The sequence below is a fragment of the Vanessa tameamea genome, chromosome 16, assembly GCF_037043105.1.
Source record: "Vanessa tameamea isolate UH-Manoa-2023 chromosome 16, ilVanTame1 primary haplotype, whole genome shotgun sequence".
Taxonomy (NCBI): domain Eukaryota; kingdom Metazoa; phylum Arthropoda; class Insecta; order Lepidoptera; family Nymphalidae; genus Vanessa; species Vanessa tameamea.
The window spans coordinates 7313572-7329732 of NC_087324.1; the positions used below are offsets into that span (position 1 = coordinate 7313572).

The following is a 16161-nucleotide window of genomic DNA, read 5'->3' on the forward strand; positions in this document are numbered from 1 at the left end:
ACATAAAGTATATTTGTACGACACATAAAGCTTGTAATTAAAACACCAGTATGTAGTTTCAGAGCAGTCCTAAAAAGGAACGTCGCTTCTCAAGCGAAGGCTTGGGCACGCCGGAGAAATGCTTGCTCATTAATCCTGACCCGACACCAGTAAGACATTTCATCGAATCACTTTTGCTCGTAGCGCTCATTAATTTTAGGCTTTTAGAATTATTGCTTAGTTTTAACATTTTTAATTAAAATAATTATATTCAATTCAGAAAATTAAACTGACCGTTGAACATACAACTGCCAATATTTACGAGATTCACGTAAACACCGTCATTGGCCTCATTAATAAATAATTATTTCATTAGCCGTTAACCGATACGTATTATTTACGTTTTTATAGTGTATGTATGTATCTGCCACTAAAATGTTCTCTTTTCTAGGAAAAGAAGATGGCTGAAAAACAGCTTGACTTGGATCAGCTGCCTTCTGAATTTGAATGTTGTTTTTGCACGTTCAAGGTACTAAACACTAACACAAGATTTTTTGTATGCGTGTTTGCATAATGACTCGAGTATTCTTTCTTTGTCTTTGACGAGCAGGTGCTAACAATCTTTTTTTAATCATATTTAATTTTTTCCATCAGCATTACCAGTAAGTACAGGCTTTTATTTTTAATTTTCAGTGTTTGATTTTTGCATACTGAGAGTTTTAATAGTTATTAAACGGTAAAGAGAAGGTTTATAAATATGTAATTTTAATCTGTTGCCTAATATAACACGTTTCTATTTTTTATTTTATAAATCATGACAATATATATTAAATTATTATTTTGCCTTTACACGTTGATATTTACAAACTTTGTTTGAAAGTCTAGGCTCAATACAAGACTTTGAGTTTTTACCTCATTTTAATTGTGTATTTCCATGTAGGGTTACAAAGAATTCATAGACGCCGAACAACTGATGCCAATGCCGACGTCGGACCTGCGACAACCGGTGTGTGTGGAGCTGGCGTGCCTGCAGCGGCACCCGGCGCCGCGCGCGCTGCCCGAGGCGACGCCTAACAGTCTTGACAGCCCCGGTACTTGCTTTATTTAAATTCATTTCAATCTTCCTCTCTACTATTATGCATTTTATCCGTACAACTCGAACGTCTATGTATGAAAATGTCGAAAGATTATTAGCTCTACCTAACTGCTCCCTGTGACCCGAATTTTTGACGGACAAATTTTTTTTACTCTTTTTTGTATGTAATACGTTTACCAAATTTTAAACCCTTTTAAGTCGTTCTTATATATTTTTTATACTGGTTGACCAAATGTTATCATAAGTAACTAGTAGCACCTGAGTTATTTCTGTTCCGTTCAAGTGACATACGCGTGCGTGGCTCCATATGCCTCTGTCTTACGTTGCAGATACATTTGCATCATGCCTTACGCACCCTTTTCCTTCAGAGGGCGACATCACGTGCGAGAACGACTCGTCAAACTTGTATGTGAATCCGTTGGACGGTAGCGGCGGTGGCGGCACGGTTGAGGGCGGGGGCGGGGTGACAGCGGAATTTAACGGTGTTCGAAAAAGCGCCTCAGGAGACGGAAGCGTTTTGTGTGCGAAAGGTTCGCAGGGCGAAGGTTCGCCGCGTGGTTCTCGGGGCAGCTTGTCGGGCGTCGGAGCGGGCGTGGCTGCGTGTGCTAGTGCCGAGCTGGGCAGGCCGCTTGATGCCTCTCGTACGAGTTTGCCGCAGCCGATAGACGAATCGCTCGCCGCCGTCGACGATGTAAAACCCAAACACAGAAAAGCGCGTTTTCAACAGGTCAGTCTGGACATTAGGCACCACTCGTCTGAAGATAAAACCTTTGCAAGCGCGTTTCAAAAATACATAAAAATGACTATTTAAAATCTCTTTCTGCACTATACCTGCATGATAGCTCCTCATGGAACATTAACCGAATGTTACCTTTTGCACGGACCTCATCCATTGTTTGTAAATTATCACTAGATACAGATAGACTTTTGTTTGTAGATTGTAGTAGTAATTATTTGATATACTTTATATTAAACATGTTACACAGGAGTGGTCGGAAGAGGAGAAGAGGCCGCCGAGAGGAATAGCAACAAGGATTATTAATCACCATATTTTGTTCGGCAAGTCTTTATTTATTTGAAACATCGGATTCGACGAATTCACTTTTAAGATTCATAAAACAATACAAGAATCAAATTATTTATCTTTTTAAAAATATGATTTGCACTTTTGTTTTAAAAGGAAGTACAGTTAATATCCAGAATTGATGCCCTGAAAACTTTACGGTCCTTGACTAATTGAGGCGGAGAAATTGAAGTTCATACATATAACTACCAATTTTTTTTAATGCTACCATCGCCTTAACACCTTGCTTAGAGACATGTATGTATTTTTAAATGCAGGTAAGAACGGTAACAAGCGCGGTTCTGGCGGATGGCCTCATGATAGTGACTCGCGGTCACGTTCCATTCTCAAAAACAAAGAGTCTCGGGGTACCGACAGCGAACTCCTCCTACAAGAGACCACTTCCCTTGGTGCCAACGTATGTACTTATTAACTTTATTTTTTTATTAAGTCTTACACTCGAATATCTGTTATGGTGTTTCTTCAGGACAATCATCTGATTCTTCTCAACAATGACATACATTAAAATTTGGCATTTTTAATAATTTCCTTAGCTTGTGTAAACACAATCTTGCAACAATTGGTCTAACCCGTCATTATACTCTTAATAATTTCAGGGTGACTCGGGTAGTGAGTCTTCGCCTATTCGTCTCAAAGACTTTAAGGGCCAGAACCATAAAGGTGTAACGGACAGGAGCAACCTAGTGTCGTAGTTGTAGTCCGCACGCCGCCCAATGACGCCTCGCGAGCCGCCCCTGACGTAGCAGTCGCGCCACGCCCGTAGATGTAGTTGCGTACTCAATAAAATATACTTTCATACATTTAATACTTAGAATGCAATAATAAAAAACACACAAAAATAATTTTAACATATCATTGAGCGATTGTGACTGCTTGTTGATAGATAATTTTCATTTTGTAGAGTTTATTATAAATATTGTAAAAAAAATATTATATTACGTAATGTAATAATCGTTCATTCCAATCGAAAAGTTGAAAGTACCTATTTGTTAAGTTTTTTTACGTGCAATTATTAATTGCTAATTCTAATTTAAGCGAATATAGTTTGTACAGCATAGTTGAAGAAAAAATAAGCAATTATTAAAATTAAAGATTTTCTGAAATTGTTACTGAGCGTCTCATTTACAAATACCCAGTTCAAAAACATATTTTTTTATATAATTATTTTGTTTTAAATTTAACAATTTTAAAGATTTTTATTAAACAAAATACTGACTTGTAATACGTCATTTTTTATTTATTATAAAGATGGTGGGAGGAAATTGCAAGGAACAGTATCTCAAACTTTTTTTTTTTTTAAATAAAAACGAATATTAATGGTTTATATATCAAAAATCTTTTGTTTTTGGTTACATTTTCTTGGAAAATTAGGAATATTTTATGGGATTAAAAATAAAAGATGCAGTAGTAGTCAACAACGATATTTATTTTTAAGCTAAATTATAATTTTTAATTAAAAATAATACAAATATAACATATAACGTTGACCAACGTGAACGTGCAAATTAATGTGTTTTTGTATTCACATTTTATAAAAATACATCAAATAAAAAAAAATAGGACTAAATTTGAAAAAATAAATTAAACAGTTTTGGAACATCATGTTTTTTTTTATTTTTAAATTATTTTATTTGAGACGGTCCGAGAAATAATAATACCTACTTTTATAACGCTATAAATAATTTCTTTAATACTTTCAAGCACTAAAATATATTAAGATAATAAAATTACTTTGGTTCTTGATGAGTTAAAAATATAATAACAGATTCTTTTCACACTAGCGTTTTTTGTATGATTAATAGTGCGGCCGTGAATACACGGCTTATAAGAAAATCTACTGAGGTAAAATTAATGATAGATATTAATATATTTAAAAAAATATAACTTGTAAGTTTTAATTAGTATTTCATATTTAAACATTAGAGTTAACTTGATATTTAGTTAAATATTATAAAACTATGCATATTGAAAACGATTGGTTACGACTTTTAGTCATGCAATCTCTTAACAAACGCAATATTCGGGAAATGATGGCTACAAATTGTTAAAATGTTAGCATAATAAAATCATAAAGCACCTTAACAATAAACCTTAGCGTATAGAAAGTCTGCAAATAGCAAGCGGTAAAGTACGCTAGTGTGATAAAATCCTTACATAAGCACAGTGTTACCATGTAAAATTATTTATATTAATGCGTTTAATATTTATAACAATAATTTTATGATAGAATTATTTTCTATGTTAATTATAAATTACTTCTTTCAAGTGAACACACAGGCACCTTACTTCAAATGTCTTGGCATAAAATCATGGCACTATACTGCATACTTAATATCACTCGATGCCTTTAGTTTTTTCTTCCTATAATATAATTTCAATAAGATATAATTGTGTTTAATTTAGAGATTGTCGAAATAATAAATAATTTTGATGAAGCACGTTTTAAAGCTTTAAATACCAAAAAATATCACAAAAAAAGGTTTTTATGTCAATAAAGTTGTGTATATGGTGTTAAGTATGTTGGCATATGGTTATTTAATTCAGTTCCCTATGAAATATCAACTGTGTTATAATAAAAAGGTGATGATGCTGGTAGGCTTTATACATTAAAATATATAAATATTTTAATGTTTGTTAGGTTAGGTGAGTATGTTCTCCAGAGTCTCTATTTTGACACTAATTTTATAAGCCTAATATTTAAAATTAACGGTATGGGGCAAATCCTTAAAAATCATTTTTTAAAATTTTCGTCCATTTCAATAAACTGCTCACCTGAAGTCTACGCAAAGTTTATAATATTCATCTTTGTCTAAAACATAATATTTGTAACTTATACATCACTGTAAAATTCAACTTTATAATATATAAAATTTTAATAAACGATAAAATCGAGTTACTTGTGACATTAAATAAAAGCCGATATATTATAGTAATATTCAGGGTCATGGCAGACTTTAGATAGAACTGATCATATACAATAAATTTGCTGTGCCTTCGTACAATATTTTGTCTTCGTATAATTTGATTACAAAGACGCAAATCGTTACTATCAATGCATAAGGCCGTAACTAAAAATTATTTCTATGTTTAGTAAATTTGATGTTATAGAAATTAAGTTCTACATAAATTATAATAGACGATGAGAGACAAAAAAATACAATACAACAAACCTTTGTTACGCTCTACTGTAAAGTGCACAGTTTTGTACATACGACCTTTTGCGCAAACAGTAACGAAATGTATTAGTTATGACGGTGATATAAATAAATAATTTTCACATAGATACGTCAATAATAATAAATTCATAATAGAAATGTAAAGCCATAAAAAGTCAAATATAATGCTATAAATGAAACAAAAATTATAAAGCAAAAGCTCATAAGTCTGTGGGCAATACGATACATTTATAATAAAATGCACGGACGTGCGGAAATGAGAAGGATTTTTTTTAGTTCTGTCAATTAGTTTAATATAGATAACTTTTTACGTGAATTCATATAAATATTTGTAAGAGCTCGCACTATAAACCGAAAGTATAAAACGAATTTCTCAGATGTTAATACCGAGGTTGTTCCGGTTGTCATTAACTGTGAATTCGTTTACCGATACGTACACCGAACTAACTAAACAAATTCAATATTCCCCAAGGCTATTCATTGCGAAACAAATTCGACACCCGACAGTTAAATCAATGACGACACATTGGGTTTTGTATTTCAAGAACTAATCCATTTCAAATTTGTTTTATATAAGAATCTCTTTGATGTAAGTTTAAGATTTATCTTGATGAAATTTTAATCATAATTCATTATATGCCCTCGTCTAAGATGCATTTTATTTTTTTAACTCGGGCATTAAATTGGTATGTATAGTATGTGTATTAGGGCGGTAGTTACGAATCCGAGTTATACGGTTCGTGTCAAGACCGCAGCAATACATTATTTTGACCGCAACATTTAAAACAAAAATTAAAATAAATTTTAAATATTTGTTTACATGCATAGATTATGTCATGGTATGAGATTTTGAATCAAGAGAAGAATTATGAATTTGATTATTTTTTAAGCGATTTGATGAAATATTAATGTTGAATAAAATGCAATATAAAGTAGCAACAAAAGAGTTTTTATACTATTTTCTAAATGTGGAAATTCATTACATTTAAACGAAACTGAGCTGAAAAAATGATCGGATTTTTATGTTTTAGTGTTTTTCAAGCAATAAAAAGAAATATTATTTTTATTAAGCAGTTTCAAAATTTGCATGAAAATGGCGCATGCCGCTCATTATTAATTAAAGATGATTAATTTGTTTGAATTTCAAAATTCGACCAATCACAGTATTTTATTTATATTTATTGGTTTATAAAATCTAATTCAAATATTAATACGTTACATCATAAGAGATAATACTTTCACTAATGCCAAGTCATACGTGAATTTTATTTTTAATAAAACCTATATAGATAAAGTAAATAGGTTACAGAAAAATAACGAGATATCAATCTCTCGTTATCTGTAATAACATAACGCTATCTGCACAAACAGAACACATTATTCCCTTGAAATTTTACCAATTCAAGCTTCTTTACTTTTCATTGAAATCAATATTTTAATTCACATCAACATATATTATTCTACATATACGCACTTGAAAACACGCAAAAAGCGAAAGTGTAACATAGACGTAGAAACTTAGACTGTGTAATAATATATTTCTAAATGAGAAATATTATATTTCAAAACATAAAGAATAAGCGGACTACGAAACACGAAGACTAACAGGAAGCAATTAGCTTGGTCAGTGGAAGACTGCAAATGATAAAATATTAAATGTTTTTCTTCTAAATCCCTTTGTCTGTACGTATATATCGCAGATAAGCGTTAAATTTATCTTAAATATTATAATTATATAGATCATGTATCTATTTTATATGTAGATGTATAATTGTCATATTAAATTCGAATCTGTTAAATGGACTTGTGATTCAATGAACCGCATACAAGTAAAATATATTAGTAAAGGAGAGTGCTATAATATACTCAATTCCCGATTATTTATTTGAAAACCTTATATGTCGTATTTATCTTAGAATATGTTAATTCGTATGTACCTTCATATTCGTATTAATTGTCTCTTAATTGATTTAATTTAATTTTTATATAAAATGAGATTTATATTATTAAAAATGTATACATGTGTCGATTAAAATACGTGTATGTTGCGATGATTTCGAAACATTCAAATACAACACATATGTGATTAGAATTCATTATAAAAACGTCGTAAAAGTGACACAATATGAAATGAAATGCCTATGAACAATGTTACATTTATATATTATCTAACGATGTTTTTATGCCTTACACCAACATTTATAATGTAAAAAAACCCATATCGTTTAAAACAATGTCGGCAACACACCTTTAGTATTGGGTGAAAAGTTTATTTTCAATTATAAAAGTATCATGTGCAGATAAAGTTGCACTCAGTCTTATTGCTGAAGCTGTGCAGCGGACATTGTTCCAAATCATTTTTGATCCAGGCAAAGTTCAATGACCGAACCTATTGTCATATACGGAACCAACAAGTTCTTAATTTAGGAGTTTGTTATAGTAGTATTAAAGACTCGCTGCCTGCAGGGTAATTAACCGGTAGAGTTTATTAAATTACCGGTATAGGTTATTAATTATAAGAGAGAGATTATTAAATTACGGGCTCTATGGAACATTATAGTGACGATCCATGCTCGTATCGATGTTTCATGTGATAAAGAAGGAAATCATGTAAAAGAGCGAAATAACTGATAAAATATTATTGGTAAATAACATCAAATTTAACAAAAAAAACTTTTTATGTAAATTAAATATTTTATAGAGATTTAAAAATAAATTATACATAATATTCCAGCGCTTAAAAAGCACAACGCTTGCATCCCGATTTTTTTCACTGTTAGTGGTGGTATTTTTTCCTAATAGTGATGGTTTACCCTCATAAATAAAAAAAATAATTTTTCAAATCAGTTCATAAATGACAGAGTTCTGATGTAACCAACAAGAAAGTACAAACAAATTAGGACATACCTTTTTAGAAATCAGTTGAAAAAAAAATTTGAATATAATCAAAAAATAAAATATAAACTTAATTTATATTATAATACCTCACTAAAATTTGTTAGCGAGGGACCATGGGTTAACAAAATTTACATACGAATTGTATTAAAATTTAAGAAGAAATAATATGTATTGAGCACCACATATGAGTATCCTTAGCACACCAATGTTGTATTACCCTGTAGGTACCGAGTATTTAATATCACTATGTTGGCTAATAAAAAGTGATTTTATATGTACACTACCTATGCCAAGCGATGGTGAGAGCAGTCCGGAGCTTGCCCCACAGCCAGGGGTAAAGGCCGCCTCCACGCCATGCTGCTCGAGCTACATACTTCACATAATCATACAACCCCCAAGGTGCATGGCCTCCGTTAACATAGTATACATATGTGAATCCATCTTTGCACCGGCCTTTTATTGAGTAGTAATACGGCAGGAAAGAGTGCAGTCTGAATCTGAAAATAAAAACACATTACTTTTGAAATTTGGATGACTTGGATTAACATGGTTACACAAAAGTTGCCAATATTGAAGAAAGTAATACTTATTATATATTTGCTACATTAGGCCAGCCAAACCTTATCTTATATCGGTTAAAGTAAAGTAAAATAAATAAGTATCTAAGCGGTCTTCGCTTGCTTTATTTGTTTTGTATGTTCAGTCTTAAGACTCTTTTTCTCATCAATTAAGAATAAATGCCAGACAAGTAAATGAAGTTTTTAATTTAAATTAATTTTATATTATTAGAAGAAATTTTATTTGGTATTTAGACATTTTTGTTTAAACTATAGAAGTAATTTCTTTATAAAATATGTGATTGAAGTGGTCCATTCATTCGATTTTACTTGGAATTCGAAGCGGTTATTATATGAGTTTTAATTTTATCTTAAGAGGACAGTCCTTGCGGAACGCCTAAATAGCGCTTACTATTTTCGAAATATCTTAAAACTGGAGCATTGATTATGGATGAAAAAAAACATTCAGTATCTTAATAGATAGATCTCAAGTTTCACCGCATGATATTTATAAAATTTGTATTAATAACTCAGTAAATTCATCGTCAAAGTCACTCCAAACACTGAAATCGACCTTTTCTATTCACATTTTTTAAGCTATTTAGCTGCTAGTTTATACATGTATTTTTGGTTAAATGGGGACACAAAAGTGTAAATAATAAGTTCACCGTGTTAAATTTCTATTATATCACATAATATTTTAGTAATTTTTATTTAAATATTGCTTACTTTTTGGCATTCGTCGTCCATACTTTTTAGTATGGAGAAAATCATTTGACGGTTTTGACTTATTATTCGACATCGCTGTCAATAAATTTTCAGTCCCTCCCCAGATCTCAAGGTGGGAGCACGTCAGTTTTTATTTCGAGCCGAGTCTTATAATTTCGCGAATCGTCTACGCACACATAGACAAGTTAGCATAAGGGTGGGGCGCGAGTGTCGTGGGATGCAATTGTTAATTTTTACTTTTCAAGATTTATCGACTATTAGTCAAGTCACATATTATTAAGTTAGTTCTTTGATAAACAAATATTTTTGTAATAATTAATAAAAATTTAACGATTTTAATTGGCTTTTTAATTACCCTGTATGAATCTACCCCATGGCGTACGAATTTACCGCTTTTACTGTTCGAACGTACCCCTACCATACCAATACGTGGGGTACATTCGTACAATTATTTTATGTAGAAAAAAGCCTATAACCCTTTAACCTTTTGTCATAATAGTTTTGGACTTTTTTTGTAACAAACTATAATATATTTGTTACACTTAAGCACATAAACTAGGTAAATACGACAATTAATCACATCGTAAAAAAATAAAATCTGAAAAGTGTACGAAGGGTAACTATTTTCCCCTAATGTCGAATTAAAAGTACAAAATTGTAAGGATGAACATAGTGAATACCCGAATGAACCTGAATGTAATGTAATTTTTGCACTATCCTGCTTATTTTTTTCTCTTAATACGAAATTTAAAACAAACGCCAACTCATACCCAAACTCATGTCGTTTAGTTCGTCTGCTTAATTCCTAATTGTTTAAATGCTTAATTAAAATAGTGCATAGTGCTAAGCAAAAACGGTTGATATACATTCCATTTTGTACTGATGCTATACTTAGTTAGTACCTTTCATGACCAGATACCGTCAGCAGGCCGCCCCCCTGATTTTTGTGTAATATAAAATAATTTTAATTGACTTGTTTAACCAAGAAGATTTATGTCTTTAGTTTTTAGTTAATTAAAAAAAAACTGATTAATATTTACCTCCATTATTTTTATTTATAAAATTTAAGTAAGTGATTATTTAATGTGTCTTAACGCCCTAATTCGTTATACCTACCAACCTTAAAATATGCAGAAAATAATAATTTAGTTAGAGGAGAGCAGTAGAAATAATAAAAATCATAATGTATATGAGGCATCTTAATGCACTCTGACCGCACCCTATGCTAACAAATAATTTATAATTTTGTTTGCGAGTGACAACCTTATAGCTAATACATTACTCATAAATAATTGTATTTTTATAAATCCTACGTTATGAACGCGCAATGAAAATTTAATTTATTCGTTGCAACGAAAACAAGCAACTAATTGTCTAGGGGGTGCGTACGATACACTGCACAATGCAAGTGTATTATTGGAAAGTACCTATGTGTGTGTTCTAAAATAAATTCCCACGCTTACAAACTACGCTCTTAAAACAAATACAGTGCATTCTTATTTGTTACACGTGACTTAACTCCTTTTTTTTACTGTTCTGCAAAAGGTCATATGTTCAATTTTGTATACTTTACAGCAAAGCATAGACATTAATTATTTTTATTGACTATTTTATTAAAATGAAATTCTTTGTTTCCCTTTATAATTGTGAAATTGGAAATTAATTTTCACATATGACACTCACATTATTAGTAACCGTTTATTATTGTATAAATTTAATATCCCAATTAATTTATTTATATAATAATAATATATTATAGCTACCTTCTTTTTTCATAAAACAAAATAGCTTCTTTGTTTGTTGTTAGTACATGGAGAAATATTGCTTTAACACGATGTTCGTGAGGTGGCTGATGCACTGGTCCAGATAAATGGTTGATTAGTACATCCAGTAGCATTGTAGCTACTCCTGATCGACGATATGAACGTACCACTCCTAAAAATTGTTAACATCCAATTAAGTCAAGAATTCTTTGTATAACTTGTTTAAATATGGATAATGAAGAATGTGACTGTATTTTCTTTAATTTTAATATAATTATTTATCTTGTAGTTAGCTAAATGCAAATACAAAATAAGATATATATTTTTTTATATTAATGGTAAATAAAAAGTTGTCCTAGATTAAATTAGAATATAACATTATTGTATTATTATTTAATGTATATAATCCTTACCTAGTGATAATATATATGCAACCAGTGTTTCCTTGGTGGCAAACCATCTAGAGAGTATTCCTCGGTCTTCTGCATTGAGTTTGAGATAAGGTTTAATCTCGGCAACTATAAGACCAATTATCTGGGTTTTATATATTGCAGCTAGGGCAAAGAATCTCTCAGAAGATGTTATGTCCTCATACCATGATTGTGGATACTCTATTGGAAACCAGTCTCTGCACAAAGATCTTACCTGAAAATGAATTCCAATAAATTACAAGCTAACACATCTATACATTATGACACAATTAACATTTACTCTAATAAAAATTTACTAAAATATTTATTCAGTACAGCCAATGTAAAAGATTAAATACATACATATTTAAATACTAATCAATTGATTTTAGTTAGTTATTATTGTTATTAGTATATTTTAGTTTATGTCAAAAAAATATTTAAAAAAATCGGAAACAGTACCTCCTCCAGATCGTCAGGGCACAAGAAACGCAACTGTACATCTTTCAGAGAACATTTTGCTTCTTTTGACTTCTCAATTATTACTTGGAAGCCTTCAGACAGATACCTATAATTGATTTGAAGTTGTATTTATTGATAATTTGGTTTTAATATTAGTATGATGATGTATTTATGTATATACGTTTTACAGAAAATATTATACAATTGCATTTTTTCATTCATTATTACTAAAACAAACTCGAAAAAAAATAATGGTTAAATAAGTCCAACCGAAAGAACTATTCTTTCAATTAGGGATGGAATGAATTCATACATTAATTAAATTGAATTGATTGGTAGTTTTATCACTTGCTTTAAATACAATTAATTACTTACCAGCTGAATCCAGCCATTCGGCAATCTGGCCATTAATAATGACATCTAAATACTCATCAATGTTAATCTTGTTATCATTTCAAAATCGTATCGTTTTCCGTAAACTTATGATATGATTCACTGAAAATTCTGTGATATCAAATTCACAATATAATTACTATAAGTTTGACAACCAAATAACGAAATGACATTTTAATGATAATAAAAGTGACAGTTGTTTCAATATTGCCATTGCGGATGTGTTTGTAGCAATGATCAATTATTTATTATTTAAAAAATATAAAGAGAATAAAAAATTTAATACAAATTAGAATACGTACTGATATTATAAGATATATTTTAAAGTTATGACTTAATTCAGTCACTCCAGTATCTTCAGTAATCTATACGAATTATATGGCTTAGAATTATTTTTAGGTAATATTCTATTCAAATAGTCTCCTATGATATACTACATTAAAAAAGGTACTTGTGACTTGCCATTATAAACGATAAATTTCATTTAAATCTTCCACTGGTTGGAAATTTATTCCGTAATTTTGCCTTACTCCTATTGTAGTTGAAATAGACTTCAGTGGCTACAAGAGCAATTTGTTACATCATTGGTCGAGATCTTGAATGACCTATGAGCTATTATATTTATTATGGATTCGTGAAAAAATGGCGATTAAAATAATAAATTTGGTGAAGTTGTACCTGTTGTGAAATATCTACGGTTTGTTTGTAACTCCTTCTTTGATTGAAATAGGTTACCTGCAGATATATTTAATCAGATCTTCAGATGGAGTGGTAAAAACCATTTTTTGATAAGAGGTATAGTATACTGTGCATACCGGTGACGATCTGACGACTTGGACCAAGTCGCCTGATATTCGTGCAATTTGCACATCAACATTTGGCATTCAAATTTTCGGTCACCATTGCCTGTGGTATGTTTGGTATATACTAGTTCTATAAATTCATTTGTTTTAGTCGCGATACGCTTTATCGTTCGATCCACGCGTACTTTCGCTGCAGCGAATGCTATGACGTTAGCTGGTGGTGTTTATTTGGTAGGTCTTTGTTTTTGAGAGGCTTTTACACACCCGCCAACGTATGGACCCGTTTGGGTATGTACAACCCACTCATAAAATTTTACTACCAATAAGGGTTTCTGGTTTGAAAGGTGAGTGAGCCACACAACTACAGGCACAAATGACATAACGTCTTACTTCCAAATATAAGTGGCGCATTGGCAAATGGAATGATTAATTTTTTTATGGGCGCCGATGTATGGGCTTTGGTACTTGCCATGATATTAGATAACGCATTTGCCTGTCCATAGTTTTATGAAAAAAAATAATAGGGTTGAGCATTGTTCTTCGGCAACCGGTGTTTTTTTTATTTATTTACATTTTGCATATCAACTAATAATATTTCAATAAAAATACTCACATACAATTTGGTACCTCTTAAGACCTGACGACTAGCCTAGAGCTAGAGCCTCTTCGCTCTAACACAAGCTGGCACTAAATATATATAAGGAACGAGACATCCTAATATTTTGCCTTCTGAGATTTATCCAATATATTAGTATAATTATGATGCTAATATTTAAACACTTCATACTTGTTTAAATTTTTTAAGCCACGAACACATCATTACATACGTATGTGATGGTGTGTTTAATGCATTTCAATCAAGAAAATATATACTTATACGTAGATGTCGTTTTGTCTATGTATTAATGCATATATCAATTTCTCATAACTATAGCGTTTTCCATATTTTCTATAATTACACAACCTGAACTACTATCAAATTCAGACTGCCACTAGTTCCCCTTAAGGGTAAAAAAAATACTCTTTTTAATATTATTTACGACACAGTGCAAACAGCTGATTTTAAAATCGTAGTTTAAAGTTAGGCGTATGATGAATGGTGTCTCTGAGAAAATATATATGAAGATAATATGAAGTATCATCATCATCATCTCAGTCGGAAGACGTCCAATGCTGGACAAGGGCCTCCCCAAAGGTTTACCACAATGGCCGGTTTTGCGCTATCCGCATCATAACGGCGCGACAAATCCGTGCTCTAAAAACACATAAAAACCAAATAGTTACCAGTGACTGAAGTTCGGAGACCCATGCAAATATTTGTATCACCAGTACAGTTCGGAGCCTGGAATTTGGGAGAAGACTGAGTTTATACGCTGTGTCCCGGAAAGCAGGTAAAGCTGTTGGTCGTCGGCTTGAACTTTGTTCGGTTGTGTTGGATTGCCATTCCGCTGGGTTATAAAAGTGATAGAATATAGATGAGATTTACGTATGTAAAACTTGTAAGTAAATATAGTTATCGTTGAAAACGGTAGGCCTAAATCATCCACAAGGACATCACCATCATTCCTCACACACTAAAATTATAAATTTATTTATTAGTCGTATTTTATAATGAACGTTTAAATCATTTTGTATATTAGGGATCATTTTTATAACGCTTTAAAAACAAACTAAAATTAAAAGTAAGCATAATTATCAATGCAATAATTAACGCGTTACTTTTAGTAGTTTTTATTCTTTATTTATTAATGAAACCTTTTTACAATTGAGAGTTAGTAATAATCTACCTAATATTGTATCTTGTTCAATGAACTCAAAGCATTTCTGATGTAACTGTGCGTAATGATTCAGCCGCATTGTACACATGTTGGCACTTGGCTCGGTACTTTTACATTGTTGGATTTGATTTCTAAGCGATGTTCACCAGACGCCGAGGTATCGTCTTACACTTGTATCTGGTATCTGGAGACCAATTTCACACGAACTGTCGTTGAATGAACCACTTGAACTTACGGTCAGCCGTCAACGACGAGCGAAAGCCATCATTTCCGATATGGATCATATATTTCTTAAACAATCACATTAATGTTTTTATAATATCTATTAAAAAATAATAAAATTATATCATACTAATTTCGTTTAACAAATAAATAACTTTTGATTTGTGTTACTTAATACGTATTTTTTTAAAAAAGCTTTTTTAAGTAAAATCCTTGATATTAAATAAGACATCGCTTAGACAAGTTAAAAAGACCAGATACTAAAGCGTAAAATTGAGCGTGCAACCCTCCGCCCATTTAATTAATATATCATGTGTTCCGATGCAAAAAGTACCTTGGTTAACTCGGTGGGATAGGATGTCTTTCGGCATGTGTATGTCTGTGTAACGCGAGCCGCCGCCGCACGCGCCTCTAACTCCCGGCTCATTTGCACTCAATCTTAATATTCTAAGATGCACCATTAGTTATTCATAACAGTGTCTCTTGTTTTTGTTTTTGTATCGAAGGGTCTAATTTCTAGAATTATAATAAAGTTAATTAGTTAAACATTTTTATTATCACATGATAATCATCTTTTCCGTAGCAATTTTAGCAAGACTAAAAGAAAAAGTTTTATCCATAATATTATATATATTTATTCAAAATTAATGTCTTCAAATATGTGCAAAGATCAAGAACTGATTGCAGGTGTTTAAAATACACATAACATGTTTTTGTGTCTTCGTTATTTAGATACAATTCGTGGTTTGTAAAGGACAATGAGAATAATTTTTTTAAGAAAACGTAAACATACAGGATTGTCCTCTATGTT

General features: G+C 31.2%; 2 protein-coding genes across 10 annotated transcripts in view; one reads left to right on the forward strand and one right to left on the reverse strand.

Annotated features, from left to right (window-relative positions):
* Shab (Shaker cognate b) overlaps positions 1-3268 on the forward strand; it is a 37098-nt gene extending 33830 nt beyond the window's left edge. The window contains exons 7-13 of one of the 8 annotated variants that reach the window (XM_026643339.2): positions 57-149; positions 431-508; positions 920-1070; positions 1405-1802; positions 2062-2134; positions 2417-2556; positions 2756-3268. In XM_026643339.2, the coding sequence (XP_026499124.2) occupies positions 57-149; positions 431-508; positions 920-1070; positions 1405-1802; positions 2062-2134; positions 2417-2556; positions 2756-2851 (1029 nt within the window). In that variant the 3' untranslated portion in view covers positions 2852-3268. The remainder of the gene's footprint in view (positions 1-56; positions 150-430; positions 509-919; positions 1071-1404; positions 1803-2061; positions 2135-2416; positions 2557-2755) is intronic. The other 7 variants (XM_026643340.2, XM_064217280.1, XM_026643343.2 and 4 more) reach the window with 7 other exon arrangements.
* A 296-nt stretch (positions 3269-3564) lies between these two features.
* On the reverse strand, positions 3565-12710 carry LOC113402995 (N-alpha-acetyltransferase 60). 2 transcript variants are annotated; one of them, XM_026643401.2, is made up of 6 exons: positions 12530-12710; positions 12155-12260; positions 11696-11927; positions 11283-11454; positions 8518-8730; positions 3565-4520 (listed from the first exon to the last, which is right to left on the reverse strand). In XM_026643401.2, exons 1-6 carry the CDS (start codon positions 12544-12546, stop codon positions 4475-4477), a joined length of 786 nt encoding a protein of 261 aa, XP_026499186.1. In that variant the 5' UTR covers positions 12547-12710; the 3' UTR covers positions 3565-4474. The 2 variants fall into 2 exon arrangements, with proteins under 2 accessions (XP_026499186.1, XP_064073365.1); XM_064217295.1 differs by having other exon boundaries at positions 3565-4516; positions 8513-8730.
* Between the last annotated feature and the right edge of the window lie 3451 nt (positions 12711-16161).